At 43.2% G+C, this 19,999-nt stretch overlaps 1 protein-coding gene across 1 annotated transcript in view; it reads left to right on the top strand.

Moving 5' to 3' along the window:
* LOC115169164 (one cut domain family member 2-like) overlaps positions 1-19,714 on the top strand; it is a 29,391-nt gene extending 9,677 nt beyond the window's left edge. Inside the window, exon 2 of the mRNA XM_029724662.1 lies at positions 19,338-19,714. Coding sequence (XP_029580522.1) covers positions 19,338-19,714 — 377 coding nt within the window. The remainder of the gene's footprint in view (positions 1-19,337) is intronic.
* Positions 19,715-19,999: the final 285 nt, after the last annotated feature.

Here is a 19,999-nt window from a genome sequence, read left to right as displayed (position 1 = left end):
AAAATGTGAACGCATGTTGGTGTAGCAAGTACAAGATAATTCAACTGCAATAATGCTTGGCTTGTAGACTTCATTAGGAAGCACAGGATTTCATCAAAATTAATGAAATGATTCATCGAAATCAAACAATTTTCTATTGATTGCGGCAGCTTCTAATGTAACATTTTTTGACGGCTGTACAGTTGCTGGTGCATGTCTTTGTGGGAATCCAACCGTTGACTTTACAGCAATATGTGGGCTCTAATCAAGACAACCAATGAGCGTAGATCCCAGAGGTGTGACCGACAGTGATTGATTGACATAAACTGTTTCTCGCCTGCAGTAGTCCGGCCGGTAAGGGAGAGGGCTCGTCTCACCGCACGCAAAACGCGATCACGTCATTCCGCCCCTGCCTCGGTCCCAGGCACGCCCAGGCTCAGGGGCACACCACTATAGCAGCATGGTGCGGTCAGTTATGAAACACACACACACACACACACACACACACACACACACACACACACACACACACACACACACACACACACGTCTCTTACACACACACCTCTTACACACACACCACACACACACACACACACACACACACACACACACACACACACACACACACACACACACACACACACACACACACACACAGAGAGAGCGAGAGAGAGAGACACACACACTTACTGTAAAGGGCGACTGAACTTCCTGATTTGGCCTTGTGATTTGGCTATGACTGAATTCAAAACTAGGTTGGTTTCAGGGTGTGGTTTGATGTGGGTGTCTCCAATTAGCTTCAGCTGGCTGGTGTGCGACAGTGACAAACATATATAAATATATATTTTCAATTGCATTTATTAAAACAACAACAATACAATACAAAGACTATACAAATGGCCGCTCCCATGAGCGGGTGCTCTGGTCAGTGGGTGCGCTTGCTCCCACCCACCCCGAGAAGCCTGCAGAGCGAAGCCCCTGACCCCGGCCCAAAGGGATTTTCCAAGGGCGGGAAGGACCAAGCTCTGCCTGACTCCCGGGTGGGCATGGAAGTGAGCGCACCAATAATCACCAGGACCAGCACACACACCAGTCACAGCGTGAAACCAAAACACAAAACATACATAACTAAACACATCCCCACCCTCACCCCTGATTGGAGGACCTCAAACATTTATACTGTGCATTTGTGTATGTATTTATTCCAACACTCGTTCATTCCAGCCACAGATCACCCCATCTTTCATAGTAAATCGGCATTCTACCATTTCCTCTTGCAATACATCCCTCCATTCTACCACGGTGTCTCACTAGGGACGTGAACCTCCCCATCTGCAACGTTTCTGCCGAAATTGCCCCCAAAATAAAAATGTTACCAAAGAGCACAATGATATGTCCTATTGACTGACTGTTGGGGATTTGATCAAATCCCCCAACAATACAGTTTCAAATCCCCCAACAATACAGGTTGCAGGTTCATTCACGCCCTGATATTATGACCTAACAACCATTCCTGGACCTGACTCCAAAAACAAGCCATATAGATGGACAGTACCAAAAGAGATGCTCTATTGATTCTGTTTCCATGTTGCAGAGTCTGCACCGGTCTACTGTTTAATGCCCCATATACTGACCACTCTTTTTGTAGTGAGAATTTCATCAAATGGCTTAAATTGAAAAGAACAGTGGCAAAGTTGGTTTGACTTTTGGATAGCCTATCTCCGGGGCTAGTTAGGGCCCTTCAATAAATTGCGCAACGTACAGTGCCTACAGAAAGTATTCATATCCCATGACTTTTTACACATTTTGTTGTGTTATAAGTTCAGGAGTAAAAATGTGCTTAACACATCACATAATAAGTTGCATGGACTCACTCTGTGGGCAATAATAGTGCTTAACATGATTTTTAAAAGACTAGGTCATCTCTGAACCCCACACATACATCCTGTTTGCAACAAGGCACTACAGTAATACTGCAAACAAATTGTCAAAGCAATTCACTTTTATTCCTTAATACAAAGTGTTATGTTTAGGGCTAATCCAATAAAACCCATTACTGAGTACCACTCTCTATATGTTCAAGCATGGGGGTGTGCATCACGTTATGGGTATGCTTGTAATAGTTAAGAACTGGGGAAGTTTTCAGTATAAAAAATAAACGGAATGGAGCTAAGCACAGGCAAAATCCAAGAGGAAAACCTGGTTCAGTCTGCTTTCCACCAGACACTGGGAGATGAACCTACTTAGTAACTACTACTACTTAGGAAGAAATCTGCTTACGAAGAAGACAGTGAATGTTCCTGAGTGGCCGAGTTACAGTTTTGACTTAAATCTGCTTGAAAATCTTTGGCAAGACCTGAACATTTTGGTTTAACAATGATCAACATCCATTTCGACAGAGCTTGAAGAATTTTGAAAAGAATATGGGGCAAATGTTGCACAATCCAGGTGTGGAAAGCTTTTAGAGACAATCCCAGAAAGACTCACAGCTAAAATCGCTGTCAAAGCTGCTTCTACAAAGTATTGACTCAGGGGTGCGAATACTTATTTAAATGAGCTATTTCTGTATTTCCTTTTGAATACATTTGCAAAAATGTCATTATGGGGTATTGTGTGTAGATGGGTGAGAATTATTATGTTTTTAATACATTTTGAATTCAGGTTGTAACACATCAAAATGTGAAATAAGTCAAGGGTATGAATAGTTTCTATTCCAAATTTAGCACAGGCATTACGATCAGGTCGTGTGCATCTGCACTTTTAATTAATTATGACTTGTGTGCTGCCAGCTGTGGGCATGTGGGCGGGATTGAAACAAACCCAACCTTTACTTACATTGTGATGCAGTCACGACCACAAGTCTCACATAGCTCAGTTTTGGACGAGACTGACTTTATAACCAAAATGATCCTATTTAAACTTTGTAGTCAATTTTGACAGTAGAATAAATGTTTCTGAATCGATGCCACATAGGCCGTTCTCTAAATGAGAAGTTGTTTTTTAGGGGCAGTTGCTATTTAAAGCAGAAAGGGCAAAATATACAACAAGCTCTCACAGTCTCACCTCAGAATTAGATGTTCATCCATGTTTCTCAAATGTCAAATTTCAATGCTGTTGGATATCATGGCCGGTTGTGATAGAGCCTGGATTTGAACCAGGGTGTCTGTAGTGACGCCTCCAGCACTGAGATGCAGTGCCTTAGACCGCTGCACCACTCGGGAGCCCCACATTTTAAAGGTTAGGGTTAAGTTTAGGCTTAACTCCTAAATCTTAAGGTTAGGCATTAACTGCGAATGGTTAAGGTTTAGGATAGGCATTACATTTTTTTCTCAAAACCAACTTTTTATTGTTGGATTCCAACATGCAACCTTGGGCACCAACGTTTGGCAACAGAGGCAGATGCTTACGCCCATCCACCATGCCCATCCACAACGCCCAAGCAAAACTGAAACCGACTTGAAGTTAACAGCGCTCATTGTTGCCCCTAGTGGCCAGTTTCCACGTCATCTCCCCACGTCTTCAGACATTGATGGACGTTGAATACTGACTTGAATCATGGGTGACCTGGCTGAGATATGAGGCACCCTTCAAAAGTAGGCAAACAGTCATTTTAATCAAATACATATTTCAACAATCACACCTAAAATAATAAATATGCCTGGACCTGTTTATCAGTGGTGTAAAGTACTTAAGTACAAATACTTTAAAGTACAACTAAAGTAATTTTCTGGGGTATCTGTACTTTACTTCACTATTTATATTTTTGACAACTTTTACTTTTACTTCACTACATTAACTTCACTACTACAAACTCCATACATTTACCTTGACACAACAGAAGTACTCTGTACATTTTGAATGCTTAACAGAACAGGAAAATAGTCCAGTTCATGCACTTATCAAGAGAACATCCCTGGTCATCCCTACTGCCTCTGATCTGGCAGACTCACTAAACACACATGGTTTGTTTGTAAATGATGTCTGAATGAGTGTGCCCCTGGCTATCTGTAATTTTAAAAACAAGAAAATGGTGGTGTCTGGTTTGCTTAATATAAGGACTTTGATATGATTTATACTTTTACTTTTACTTTTGATACTTAAGTACATTTTAGCAATTACATTTACTTTTTATACTTAAAGTATATTTTAAACCAAATACTTTTAGACTTTTACTCAAGTATAATTTTACTGGGTGACTTTGACTTTACTTGACTTTTTCTAATAAGGTATCTTTACTTTTACTCAAGTATGACAGTTGGGGGGCCTCCCGGGTGGCGCAGTGATCTAAGGCACTGCATCGCACTGCATTCTTGTTTTTAAAATTACAGATAGCCAGGGGCACACTCATTCAGACATCATTTACAAACGAAGCATGTGTGTTTAGTGAGTCTGCAAGATCATTGCCGTGCTAGCTGTGCCACCAGAGATTCTGGGTTTGAGCCCAGGCTCTGCCGCAGCCGGCCACGACCGGGAGGCTCATGGGGTGACGCACAATTGGCCCAGCGTCGTCCGGGTTAGGGAGGGTTTGGCCGGCAGGGATATCCTTGTCTCATCGCACACTAGCGACTCCTGTGGCGGACCGAGAGCAGTGCACACTGATCAGGTCGCTAGGTGTACGGTATTTCCTCCGACACATTGGTGCGGCTGGCTTCCGGGTTGGATGTGCGTTGTGTCAAAAAGCAGTGCGGCTTGGTTGGGTTTGTGTTTCGACCTTCGCCTCTCCCGAGTCCGTATGGGAGTCGCAGCGATGAGACAAGACAGGAACTACTACCAATTGGATACCACGGAAAAAGGGGGTAAAAAAAAAAAAAGTATGACAGTTTGGTATTTTTTCCACCACTGCTGCTTATACATAATCACTTGCTCACCAACGTTTCGGTCAACATTTTGCAGTTTGCACATGCCTTTTTAGATCTTCTTTCAGGCCTATTACGCAAATGTTTAAGATAAGCTTTTGCTATTGTATAAACCTATACAAATCTAGTTACTCTCTCCAAAACTGTGCTCGGAACATGGAGGGTTTTTATTTCACAAACACATCGATATTTGCATGTTTTTTATGTAGGCCTACCCTTGGGCCTCCTGCAGCCTAAATTACAGTATGTCCCTCAAATGATGCCAAGCCCAAGGGAAATCCCAATAAGGTAACCATCTCTCAATGTCCTAAGCCCTATGTTACTATCTTACACTCTGAGCCCTGGAAAACTAGGCCCCATCTACCTCTCACATCTCTGTCATGTCCTGCACACTCTCAAGAGTTATAGCTCACGGTAAGGAAGTACAATTCGACCAACTACCTGCTACCCTTTTCATCTTTAAAGGGTAAGAAGCTTGAGTTTTTACTCACCAATTTAACAACACTGTGTGGTCAAAGACTTAGTAACTTAGGTGTAGTCACGATCTGGTTACCTATAAGTACAAACACACTGTCACGTCCTGGCCAGTATATAAGGTTAATTGTTTTTGTAGTTTGGTCAGGGCGTGGCAGAGGGTATTCGTTTTATGTGGTTCGGGGTGGTGTGTTTTGGTGAAGGGGCATTTGGTTTAAGTATTCCGGTGTTTTTGGGCACTGTTTGGTTTTCAGTTATTCTATGTCTAGTCTAGTATGTCTGTTTCTATGTCTGGTTAATTGGGGTTGGGACTCTCAGTTGAAGGCAGGTGTTGTCTATCTGCCTTTGATTGAGAGTCCCATATATGAGGGTGTGTTTGTGTTTGTTATTTTTGGGTGATTGTTCTGTGTGTAAGCCGTATGCTTTACCAGACTGTTTGTAGTTGTTCGTTCGTTCGTTTTGTTATTTTGTATGTTCATTTTTGTAGTTAATAAAAATCAAGATGAGCATACACGTACCTGCTGCATTTTGGTCCTCTTTCACCGACGACAAATGTGACAGAATCACCCACCACTCAAGGACCAAGCAGCAGAGGAAGGAGCAGACGGCGTTCGAGTTGGACTGGCGGGAGAAGTGGACTTGGGAGGAAGTTCTGGACGGGGCCGGACCTTGGCACCAGGCTGGGGAGTATCGCCGCCCGCAGTGGGAAATGGAGGCAGCCAAGGCAGGAAGGCGGTGGTACGAGGCCAGAGACGCGCTGAGGGAGAAGCACGAGAGGCACCCCCAATAATTTTTTTTGGGGGGGCACACGGGTAGTTAGGCGAAGGAAGAGCCGGAGGCCAGCTACCCGTGGTTATATGGAGGAGCGTATGAGGTGGAGAGCGCTATGTTTCGCTGAGAAGCGCACTATCTCACCCATACGCACGCACAGTCCGGTGCGAGTTATTCCAGCCCCTCGCAGGTGCCGTGCTAGAGCGGGCATCCAGCCTGGTAGGAGGATGCCTGCGCAGCGCATCTGGTCGCCGGTACGCCTCCGAGGACCAGGCTACCCAACTCCCGCTCTACGCACGGCTACCATCAGGCCCCTGCACAGCCCAGTCTGCCCTGTACGAGCACTCCGCTCGTACAGGGCTACTAGTTCCATCCAGCCAAGGCGGGTTGTGCAGGAGGTAAGATCTAGACCGGCTGTGCGCCTCCATAGCCCTGGGTTTCCAGCTCCTGTCTCTCGTGCGGACCCGGAAGTGCGTCCACCCAGTCCGACTCGTCCTGTTCCCGCTCCCCGCACTAGCCTGCAAGTGCGTAAACCCAGCCTTGCCAGTCAACAGTCGTCGGAGCTGCCCGCCAGTCAACAGTCGTCGGAGCTGCCCGCCAGTCAACAGTCGTCGGAGCTGCCCGCCAGTCAACAGTCGTCGGAGCTGCCCGCCAGTCAACAGTCGCCAGAGTGGCCAGACTGCGCTGAACTGCCGGAGTGGCCAGACTGCGCTGAACTGCCGGAGTGGCCAGACTGCGCTGAACTGCCGGAGTGGCCAGACTGCGCTGAACTGCCGGAGTGGCCAGACTGCCCTGAACTGCCGGAGTGGCCAGACTGCCCTGAACTGCCGGAGTGGCCAGACTGCCCTGAACTGCCGGAGTGGCCAGACTGCCCTGAACTGCCGGAGTGGCCAGACTGCCCTGAACTGCCGGAGTGGCCAGACTGCCCAGACTGTCCCGAGTTGCCAGACTGCCCAGACTGCCCCGAGTTGCCAGACTGCCCCGAGTTGCCAGACTGCCCCGAGTTGCCAGACTGCCCCGAGCGTCCCGAGTTGCCAGACTGCTGTCCCGAGTTGCCAGACTGCCCAGACTGTCCCGAGCTGCCAGACTGCCCAGACAGCATGGAACGGCCTGAGCCGGAGCCACCTCCTGATATAGGTGGGTTGGGGAGGGGGGGTGTAGCACAGTGCCGTCGTTGACGGCAGCCACCCTCCCTTCCCTCCCTTTAGTAAGGGGGAATGTTTCTTGTGGGTATTGTTTGGGGTTATTTTTTGTTAAGGTGCTTCCGGGGTAGCACCTTTAAGGGGGGGGGATACTGTCACGTCCTGGCCAGTATAAGGTTAATTGTTTTTGTAGTTTGGTCAGGGCGTGGCAGAGGGTATTCGTTTTATGTGGTTCGGGGTGGTGTGTTTTGGTGAAGGGGCATTTGGTTTATTAAGTATTCCGGGGTTTTTGGGCACTGTTTGGTTTTCAGTTATTCTATGTCTAGTCTAGTATGTCTGTTTCTATGTCTGGTTAATTGGGGTTGGGACTCTCAGTTGAAGGCAGGTGTTGTCTATCTGCCTTTGATTGAGAGTCCCATATATGAGGGTGTGTTTGTGTTTGTTATTTTTGGGTGATTGTTCTGTGTGTAAGCCGTATGCTTTACCAGACTGTTTGTAGTTGTTCGTTCGTTTCGTTTTGTTATTTTGTATGTTCATTTTTGTAGTTAATAAAAATCAAGATGAGCATACACGTACCTGCTGCATTTTGGTCCTCTTTCACCAACGACAAATGTGACACACACTAATGTTTTTGGGTTGTTACGGATTTATTCACTTATTTCCGTATAACTTCTAACTACCGACAATGCACTATTTCTCAACTACATATGGAGGATCTATTCTGCGCTACCGAGTTCGTATGCTAGCCTGGAAGCTAGCTCAAGCTGGTTAATGTTAGCCACACCTCATGCTATTCCGGACTTTGTGGATGTGTTATCTAGTGGAAACCCATTGGCATGGCAGGCTCTGATGCAAAAACAAAAGAGAAAATCATATCTGCTTGATCTAATTGTGTAGTACCTCTTCTGTTCTCCTTTTTTTCTTTTTTTTCTGTGAACTAGGCTGTGGGAGTTTTGTAACTTTTCCCACCTTGGCTCAGTGCTAGCGCGCTAGCTAACTGATATCTGGAATCTATCTATGTTGGATTTTGGCCCAGTGAAGCGCCCACCTCCCCCTTGCTTTGGGAGCTAACTCAGCCTGCACTCTTTTGAAAGTTTTACCATCGGATGGTCTCTGCTTGCTCTTTGCTTTTAATCTGTGGTTATGTTTTAGTTATGTTAGTTGTGTTCTAGCAGGTCTCCAGTAGTTGGGCTCTATGTTGCCAACCATAACCATGGTGGTTGGCTAGGGTGGCTAGGCTAATAGCTAGTTGGCTAAGTAGCTAACATGAGCTTGCTAGCCAGTTTGTTGGCTAAGATAACTGCATATAGCTAACAATCTTTGATAACTGGTTGGATAGCGTAATGTATTTCCAAAACTTTGGTTTACTTTAATGTAGCTGTGAGCTAGATGTTGATAGCAGCTGGCTGACTCATTCAGTGCTAATGTAACATTAGCAGACTGGTAGGGCTAACATTAGCAGGCTAGTAGAGCTAACATTAGCAGGCTAGTTGGATCGCAACCTTGCAAGTTGATTTTTAACAATAATACATTCATAAAATATTTGCTTGTAAATTGGCTGAAAATTCAATTGAAACCAGTAATCATGAGTGCAAACGATTTTGTTTCATTAGAAGTTTTGCATTTGAAGTTATTTCTGCTGGAGTTTACATTAACAGGGAATAGGCTGGCTTGCAGGGTCCTCCATATTACATTACACCCCGGAACGACATGACCTCTGTATTTTTTGGAATTCTGATGAGTTTTATGTAATAACTCAAAAAATGGAAAAGTGGGGTATAACTTTGCATTGGGATTTATGATGTGTATACTAATGCAAATCCATATGTTACATGTGGTTACGTTTATGTTACCTACCCTTTAAGTATGTGACATCACGTGTAAAGGTGATGATTATGATGAGTAAAGGGAGGCCAAACTTTCTTTCTTTTGCTATTAACCTTTCACAAACAAATTATAATATATTGGAAGGGAAGAGTAGGTCTTCAGTGTGGGTCTTTATGGATATATAAAATCTAAGTTATTTTAATGCTCTGGTAACTGCACAAACAACCCTGGAGTTTAGTTTTCGGGCTGGTTAGAACAGATTCTAATAACCCAGTGGCAGTCATACCAAAACTAAAAGCAGAGAAAGCACCTTTGACCAGAATTGAAAGTTACAGATTGTGGTTTGAATGGTGCATGATTAAGCTGGGTTGATTAGAATTAGGCCTAACCCGAGAGATGTAAGTATCTGTGGATAATATAGCTTGCATCTGTAGGGCCAATATGTAATCCTCCCAGTCCTTTGTTCGTTTTAGTAATATTAACATGATATAGCAATAGTGAATTCAAACATAATATATTATATTGACCATTATAAGTATGTGTTAACTTATTCTACAGAAGATTTCCAATGTAGGCCTACACTGCACCCTGGGGTCTGCCGCCCAAGTGTTTGCGATGTTATTGGTTGAGCTAATGGGAGAGAAAGGAAGGGGAGAGTGGTGTTGGCATTGTAAAATGGCCGGTAGCAGCGGTTGTTTGAAAACATGCGTTACGTATTGAAGTATCAGTATATTAGCACTCGCGTTCAGTCATTACATTAGTCAGTATTGAGTTGGGTTGGAACGTCACTTAGAAAGCCCGGGGAGAGCTTGGCATGGCCGAGCCTGAGCGAATTGAATAAACGTTCCATGGAATGGTTTTGAAAACGTAGATCAATCAATATGGGGACTATCAATCTGAGGACAAATGAAAACAATTGAGAACAACAAGGGGAGTTAACAGATGAAGAGTGGAGTGGACGGACTTCTGCTGCTTTGCTTTTAGCCCAAAATAGGGAGGAAAGGGGAACACTATAGAGTTAAAGTGTGAAGTGTGACGTGTATGTGTGTGTCTGTCAGTAGTTGTTAATGCCAAACTGAAGACTTGGAGAGACACAATTAGTTAAGTAATTACTGACCTATAGGGCTGCGGAGAACAAACAAACCTGAGAGATATCATACAGTGCATTCGGAAAGTATTCAGACCCCTTCCCTTTTTCCACATTTGTTGGGTTACAGCATTATTCTAAAAACATTTTTTTTTTAATTCTCTCATCAATCTACACACAATACCTGATGATGACAAATTGAAACAGGATTTTTAAATCTTAAAAAAAAAATTTTTACAAATGTATTAAAAATAAAAAATAGAAATACCTTATTTACATAAGTATTCAGACCCTATGCTATGAGACTCGAAATTGAGCTCGGGTGGATCCTGTTTCCAGTGATCATCCTTGAGATGTTTCTACAACTTGATTGGAGTCCACCTGTGGTAAATTCAGTTGATTGGACATGATTTGGAAAGTTACACACCTGTCTATATAAGGTCCCACAGTTGATAGTGCATGTCAGAGTGAAAACCAAGCCATGAGGTTGAAGGAGTTGTCTGTAGAGCTCCGAGACAGGATTGTGTCGAGGCACAGATCTGGGGAAGGGTTACCAAAAAATGTCTGCAGCATTGAAGGTCCCCAAGAACACAGTGGCCTCCATCATTCTTAAATGGAAGAAGTTTGGAACCACCAAGACTCTTCCTACAGCTGGCCGCCCAGCCAAACTGAGCAATCAGGGGAGAAGGGCCTTGGAAGTGACCAAGAATCCAATGGACACTCTGACAGAGCTCCAGAGTTCCTCTGTGGAGATGGGAGAACTTTCCAGCAGGACAAACATCTATGCAGCACTCCACCAATCAGGCCTTTATGTTAGAGTGGCCAGACGGAAGCCATTCCTAAGTAAAAGGCACATGACAGGGACGCTTGGAGTTTGCCAAAGGCACCTAAAGGACTCTCAGACCATGAGAAACAGATTCTCTGGTCTGATGAAACTAAGATTGAACTCTTTGGCCTGAATGCCAAGCGTCACGTCTGGAGGAAACCTGTCACCATCCCTAAAGTGTCTGAATACTTATGTAAATGGGATATTTCTTTTTTTTAAAATTTAAAATAAATTTGCTAAAATGTCTAAGAAACAGTTTTTGCTTTGTCATTATGGGGTGTGTAGATTGTGTGTAGATTGATGAGGGGAAAAATCTATTTAATCAATTTTAGAATAAGGCTGTAATGTAACAAAATGTGAAACAAGTAAAGGGGTCTGAATACTCCGAATGCACTGGATATGAGATTGAAAGGAAAATACATTTCAGAAAATAAATTGCCAGACATTTGGAGTAATGGTGATGTATGAGGGTTAACATGCTTTGCTTTCAGAGACAAAAACACAGACCACACACACTCACATTGCTCCCCCACAAACATAGCCTACAGTGTCAGTCAGGTTGCTCAAGATCCAAGGCAATTGACTTCCGTCCAGATACCCAGGACGTTGCCCCTAGGGACCCTGCCACTAGGGAAAATGGTGAGCACTATTACCATCAAGTAGTCCACGAGCTCCGGGCTCGAGGGTCGGATGTTCAATTCCAGTGCAAGCCACGCGTTTATATATTTTTTAAATAAAAGTATTACCCTATCCCAAACCATAACCCTTACCTTAACCATTCGGAATGAATGCCTAAACTTAACCGTCAAGTTTTTTCTGTTGTAACTCTTTTTTTATTTCTTTTTATTTCACCTTTATTTAACCAGGTAGGCAAGTTGAGAACAAGTTCTCATGTACAATTGCGACCTGGCCAAGATAAAGCAAAGCAGTGCGACACAAACAACAACACAGAGTTACACATGGAATAAACAAACGTACAGTAAATAACACAACAGAAAAAATATATATAATGTGTGTGCAAATGAGGTAAGATTAGGAGGTAAGGCAATATAGGCCGTAGTGGCGAAGTAATTACATTTAGCAATGTTGTAACCCTATCCCAAACCCTTAACCCTTACCCATCGGAATTAATGCCTAAACTTAACCAGTTGTTACTGTTGTAACCGTAACCCTAGCCCAAACGTAACCGTTGAAATGTAAACGTTTGGGAAATCTTCCCGAATTTACATATTGGAGAAACTTGGAAAAAAACTCGGAATCTGAAGTCAAATTGGTTAAAAACCGTGAGATGTTGACAGTATAGGGCTATACACACATCAACCCGCATTAACAAATCAGTCAACTCATTCACAAACACAGACACACGTGCCGCGCACTACACACACACACACACACGAACATGCAGCTTTCACTGCCGACCAACCAAAGATAGTCTGCTGCCACACCCGTTACTTTACCTGTATACACCTCAATGATTATGTTAAAAGGAAAAGCCATATAAAGTGCTCTGAATCGTGATTTTTAAATTAAAAGTGTTGAGATTTGTCTTCTTTTATGATCTGCAATTCATGCCACTGTTTCAACACACACACACGCACGTCCACGTACACACACACACACACACAGACACACACAGACGCACGCACGCACGCACGCACGCACGTACACGTACACGTACACGTACACACACATACACACGTACACGTACACATACACACACACACACATACACACATACACACACGCACGTACACACACACACACACACACACACACATACACACACACACACACACACACACACACGTACACGTACACGTACACACACACACACATACACACGTACACACACACACATACACACACACACACATACACACATACACACACACACGTACACGTACACACACACACACATACACACGTACACGTACACACACATACACACGCACACACACATACACACGTACACACACACACACACATACACACACACACACATACACACACACACGTACACGTACACACACACACATACACACGTACACGTACACACACACATACACACACACACACATACACACATACACACACACACGTACACGTACACACACACACACATACACACACACACACATACACACGTACACGTACACACACGTACACACACACACACATACACACACACACGTACACGTACACACACACACACATACACACGTACACGTACACACACACACACACACGTACACATACACACACACACACATACACACGTACACGTACACACACACACACATACACACTACACACACATACACACGTACACACACACACACATACAACACACACACGTACACGTACACACACACACACACATACACACGTACACACACACACACACGTACACGTACACACATACACACGTACACACGTACACGTACACACATACACACTACACACACATTGATCACCTCCACACAGTCATATTTGTTTACTGGTGTTGTCTAAATTTGCCATTCAGTCATCCATCATTTTCATACAGCACCTCAACATTGCAGAGAACATTACTCGCACACACACTCATGCACGCACGCGCACACACACACATTGTGAGAGGAGGAAAGGCATTCCTTTGTGTTGTTCCACAGCTTTGGTAGCATTTTCACAAGAATGTGGTGAATTTTCAAAACTCTTACAAAACTCCAAACTGGAAACACTTGTAATGCAACCATTCTTAAATTCATAACCTTCATTGCGCATTCGTTTTGTTTGTATACATCCAATTGGCGACAGATTTTCATGCGAATATTCTAAAATCCGCATTAAAAAAAATATGCGCATTTTCCCACCAGAAATGTTTCTATCAGATGGACTTGTTAGGGATGAAAGACTGCGTGATGACCCTTGATATTAGTTACCAGAATAAAACCCTGGATATTCATTGGAAAGGAGCATCAAGCTCATCACCATGCACTTTCACCACCCTGTGAAGTTCATCATTTATGTAATATATAGGCTGATAAACTGCATGCTTTCCCTACGAGTTGAAGTGGGAGGACCACACAACATGTCATCGTGTGACTGACTCCACATTTATTTCGATATGATGGTTATTATATCAATAGTCTATTTGGCCATAAAAGCGTTTCCGCAAACATTTCTCGCATAATGAATTTTACTGAAACAAAAATATCACACCTTCTCTAGCTTATTTTGTTTTGACATTTGGAAAGTTTCGCGACAAATGTTCTGTTTCCATCAGCCCTGTCATTAAATGTTTTATCCGACATGTACCTACTTTACTCGCATAAGAAGGTTGGATGCAAACCTGGTTACTGATCCATAATATAAGTTTACTGTCAAATATAATGAGTACATTGGTTTAATCACCAAAACACAACACAATTATATCAATCAGTTATTCCAACAACATTTTAGATACATGTTTTACATGCTAGAGTACTCTAAATTACAGTACATGAAACGATATTCACATTAGGCAATACACATGCCTTATCCATTAAAATGAACTGAACATCACATTTCTGTAATATGTGTGATGAAAGGTGTGATCATTGAAGACATCTTTCACAATGTAATCAAATGAAAGAAACGTAATGTTTCTTGAGCACTTGGCAATAGCTTCTCGCAGGAAATATCCTCATTGTTCATGCACCTGGAGAAAAACCTTTTGCCATGGCGAATTCAAACCTGCCATAGGTCTGTACGCTCATGGGGATGGCAATCATACACCGTCCACTTTTATTGTAATCATGTATTCAATTTTACAGTATTGCATTTTACTTATGTATTGTAGTGGTTCTGACAGTCTGTCCACAACTGCTTTTCCTCCAGAGATAAACCATTTATTATCTGGCTGTCTGTCACATGCTCGCTCATGTTCTCTCCCCCGCCGTGAGTGGACGCGCGCGCGCGCACAAGCCCACACACGGGTGCACATGCGCGCGCACCACATACACAAACCGCGGGCTCGCAGATCAATACGGATCAATTGGGTGGGGAAGGGAGCCCTGATTACTGAACCACGTGTTCAGGAGAAAACCGCGGAAAATCGATCATTGCAGCTTTTAGACCAGCAGCACAGAACGGCTCAGAAACCCTAGGCCTAGTATTGCACCCGACAAAGCAAGAAAATACTCTCCACTCCACCGTTCCAAAAGCTACCAATGCAGCTTAAAGATGAACAAAAGGCCGACCACAGCAAAGGCAAACAGTATGGTCCAGTTCCAACATCTCGTGGTGCAGGCGAAACTACAGTGATTACCAATAAAAATAAACTAAACATGCAATTATCAATGACATGCAGCTTTCACTGCCAACCAACCCTTTGTAGGCTAAATCGCGAAGAAAGTCTGACGCTACACCCGTTCCTTTACCTGCATACCTCGGTGATAATGCGAAAAGGAAAAGCTGTGTAGATTACTCTGATTCGTGATAATTCAATAAAAAGTGTTGAGATTTGTCGTCTTTCACGACCATCAATTTATACCACACACACGTCGTTGTGGGGACCAAACAATTGATTCTCATTCAAAATCCGATTTTCCCTAACCCATAACCGTAAACCTTAACCTAACCCTAAAAAAAAACCACACACACACATTAATTAGTTCAGTTAAGCTGAAAAATCTGTTGCCTTACCCCCTTCACATCCTACTCATGTCTCTCTCAACATCACATCAGGTCTACATTGGGTAATTAACTCGACAACCCTCCTCCCAACCCCAGTGTATTTTCATCTGTCTGTCCACCCATAGTGATGCGCAGGTTGACTCACAACCCACGGTTATATCTGTGGGGCGGGTTGAATAAAGAGAAAACAATACATAACACGATCCATAAATGTATAATTCTTGTCCTTTTTGGACCTAACTGTATGCGTGCCAAATTGCCTACACGCCAATTACCAAATGCTTTTGGTAACGGACAGAAAAAGTTCATGTATATCCACTGAGGCAAAAATGACATTGTCAGAGTTTAATTCAATAAGAGAAACGCTGCGAAATGAGAATTCAAAATAAAGAGAAGGGAGGGCCAGAAAAATTATGTTTGGGAAATATGTGGTAAAAGAGGATGATTTCAGTGCTGGCTATGTTATTACAAATTTTACAGTCATACAAGATGGGGACTTCAAATAGGCCTAAGGCACGTCAAGGGAACCGTAGCCTACAGTTCAGATTGTTTAAATGGAAACTGAAATCTGGACACTGATTGTAGTTCTATAACCTCTTACATAGCCTTAATATTAACTCCTGCCAAATGAAGTATTACTTGGGGTAAAATGATACACTAAATGTACATTTTGACACTGGGAACAGGAGTGGACAAATATTATTTATTTATTTCAGCATCTTCAGAGAATGCAAATTCACAGTTAGGGACCATCTGCTGAGGCTCTATCTTTATCAGCATCATAAAAGCTGATAGTATTTCAACCACATGAAATATGCATCCAAGCCTATCTAAAATATTATCCGAAACATGTTGGGTCTTTTTCACAGCTTTCTATTTCTTTTAATACAACTGGTGAAACTGATGTCATTTTGAAATTTTGCACAGAAAATCATTCCCATTTTTTTTTTGTTATTGCATTTTCTCCCCGGTGCCTAAAGGCCTTTACTCCGCGAAAGAAGCGTGGATGACAGAGAAAACTTAACGGATGTCAACTAGATTGAAGCAGGGGCGAAAATCTGATATCAACTTTGGAGGGGACAATTACAGGAAATTTTCTCAAGAGCAATTCCTGAGGGGGACACCAAAAGTAGTGCTGTAACACATAGCCTACATTGTAATATGGTAAATGTATATTGAGGAACCAAAGAAACCTAACTACCGGTACCCAAAACTACACAACTAATCACAACAGCAATACCATTGCCTTTAACAAATCTTAGTTCAGTCACCAGTTTAAGTTGAGAGTGGGGGTATCCATGGCATTTTCCAATTATGTTCCTATTTTACAAGTCAAAAAAATTGAGAACCTTTCATAATGTTGCCAAACAAAGACTCAACAAACTTACCTGAGACTCCCTGTCTCTGCCAGTCTGTCCCTGCATATCTGTCCCCAACTCTGCTGTCTGTGTGCCATCTGTTGCCTGCTCTGCCTAATGACATCATTGTGAAACATTTCCATTAGAATTTCATTTCTTTCTTATGAACATTTTATCAACTAGTCTTTGAGATATTAGGCTACTAGGGTTCTTACTATGCGTTTTGGTGTATTGAAAAATACTCTGATGTCCGTCTTTTATTTTTCTGCCATTTTTCTACCTGGCTGGCTGGCTACACACACACACACACAGTGTGTAGGTTATTCACAGTAGGATATGGGCTTCTATCATCTTCTATCATTCTATTTGGGCTTCAATCTAAAAGGTAGCTAGCAAATGTGAAACGGATTAAAATGACAAGAGTTGACAGCTGTATGAGTTCACCATTTACACAACATATGCTGCAACCTTTTGTAATTTTAATAGTTTGTTTCATATTGGCTGGTTTCCAACAATAGCTGAATTTGCAAAGCTAGCGAGCACCAATTCAGTTTCAGTGGTGTTTGCTATAATCTTTGCTACCCGGGTTAAATAAAGGTGAAATAAAATAAATAAATAAAAGTTCCCTTGCGACAATTTAGCATTTGCAACGAGACCATTAAATATATTTAAGACAATGGTAGAAGAGAGTGTAGTTCTGTTCAGTTTGGACTTCAGTTTATCGCTAACCTTATCACAGGGACTTTGAAGCACTAACTTACATCATCTGCAGGCTGATCTTGGAATAAATTGACGATAGCAAAGATTCCATCTTTGACGACGCTACATAAATGGAATAGGTACTAGCTAGCTTAATAGTTAATATTTGCGCGCTAGCTCTGCATATTCAGCTAGTGTGTGTGCGCGATTGACTAGATTAACCTCACGTCAGTTACGTTCATTGAGTGCCTTTCAGACAGTAGATACGACACCTCTGTTACCTTGCCAACTAAGGAACTGGCAGTGGATCAAACCATTGTGAGGCAAAGGGTGGGGGGGTCGCAATCTTTTGAAACTTAAAAACGCGCTATTAAGTGTCTATAATCAGCACAATTGCTTTCATTGCATATTATTAATATTATTTAAATTACATAGTTATGTTTCAGTGATATATTGGGGGGGACAAATCATATTTTTCCCAGGATGGGGGGGTCGTGTGTCCCCCCCCCCCCCCCCCCCCGGGATTTCCGCCCCTGGATTGAAGTGTTGATTCTATCGACTTATGCCATTATTGTGGTGAGCAAGGGTTTGTTTAGTCTTCTAGGGCAACATATAATCACAGAAGAGACGCTGCATGTATCTAGTTATAGACAGATTAACAAATGGAGAGCTTGGGACTTATAAGGTTCCATCTGCAAAAAGATGATTCTGAAATAACTGACTTTAAAATTCCAAGGGTTTGAATGGTGTCAGCAATTTTTATATTCTATTCTTTTTAACTTATCAACATGCATTTGTGTATTTAGAGTACTATATAGGTAGAAACCATTGAACAGAACAAGACAATGTCAATAACTACATTTTGACAAAAATGCAGAAAGAACCTTATAGTCTCAAGCTTTTTTGAAATAGCCAATAAAAAATAGGAAATTATAAGCAGAAACATATCTAAATTAGGCAACAACAAAAAATCCTGCACTCCCTGTCAACAAAACGTTCTGCTGTCTCTGACTGTAGCCTACAGTGCATTTTCCATATTTGCGGGTTAGGGTCAGATTTTCCCTTTATCACATATAGTTGGACATTTGCGGATAGGTTATTAGCAATTGCGAGCAGGTGCAGGTGAACAAACAGCTGAACCTCACACCGCTATCCTCCCACTCTATCACTCTCACCTCTCCATCACCTAAACACCCTGTCCCTCCACTATATCAGTCCTTCATTGTATCCCTACATCCCTCTATTTCGCCATTATTCCACCTGACAATCTATGTATTTCCATCCATCCATCCATCCATCCATCCATCCATCCATCCATCCATCCATCCATCCATCCATCCATCCATCCATCCATCCATCCATTGAATCTCACTTTACTTTATCTATCCATCCACCCCATTCTTTACACTGCCTGCATCCCTCCTTCAATATTGACTATTTTATGTAGTAGGTTCCTGTTTGAAATAGACTTTTGTATTATCAATATTACCAGTAAAATCAGTGTCAAATTCAACAGTATAGGGGGAAATACACTTGGAAAGAGCAGGAAAGACAGGAGGAAACTAAACTCTCCCCCTCTCTTCTCCCCCTCTCTTCTCTCCCTCTCTTCTCCCCCTCTCTTCTCTCCCTCTCTTTTCCCCCTGTCTTCCCCTTCTCCAGCCTGTAAGCGGAAGGAGCAGGACCAGGGTCGTGAAAGGAACCTGGTCCCCAAGAAACAACGGCTGGTGTTCACCGACCTGCAGCGCCGCACGCTGGCGGCTATCTTTAGGGAGAACCGCCGGCCCTCCAAGGAGATGCAGATCACCATCAGCCAGCAGCTGGGCTTGGAGCTCTCCACCGTCTCAAATTTCTTCATGAATGCACGGCGACGCTGCCACGACCGCTGGGGGTCCACCGGAGGCGCTGAGGGGAACGAGCACGGGGGTGTGCATGGGAACGTGCATGGGCACGGTCACATGCACGCTCATGGGAACAACGCCGGTTCATCCACGGCGCAACCGGGTACCTCCTCTGCTACCACCTTCTCCAAGGAGTGAGAGAGAAGGGAAGGGGGTGGGAGAGGATGGAGGGGTTTGGATCTAAAGCAGTGGTCACTGACCCTGGTGTGCAGGCTTTTTGTTCAGCTCAGCTGATTCAACTCCTGGTCTTGATGAATAGTTGATGAATTGAATCAGGTGTCTATGACCATTGGTCTGAAGGTGTTCTCTTTTTGTGTGGGATCTCACCCTTTACTCCATTTTGTTTTGTCCATCAGAAACCAAAGAGAAACCAACAGGTCTGAGAGCGGAAGGGTGTATTGGTGTCCCAAATTATCCTCAGAC

Source organism: Salmo trutta, chromosome 31 (genome assembly GCF_901001165.1).
Source record: "Salmo trutta chromosome 31, fSalTru1.1, whole genome shotgun sequence".
Classification (NCBI taxonomy): Eukaryota; Metazoa; Chordata; class Actinopteri; order Salmoniformes; family Salmonidae; genus Salmo; species Salmo trutta.
The sequence above is the reverse complement of the archived record's forward strand: the minus strand, read 5'-3'. Positions and strand labels throughout refer to the sequence as shown.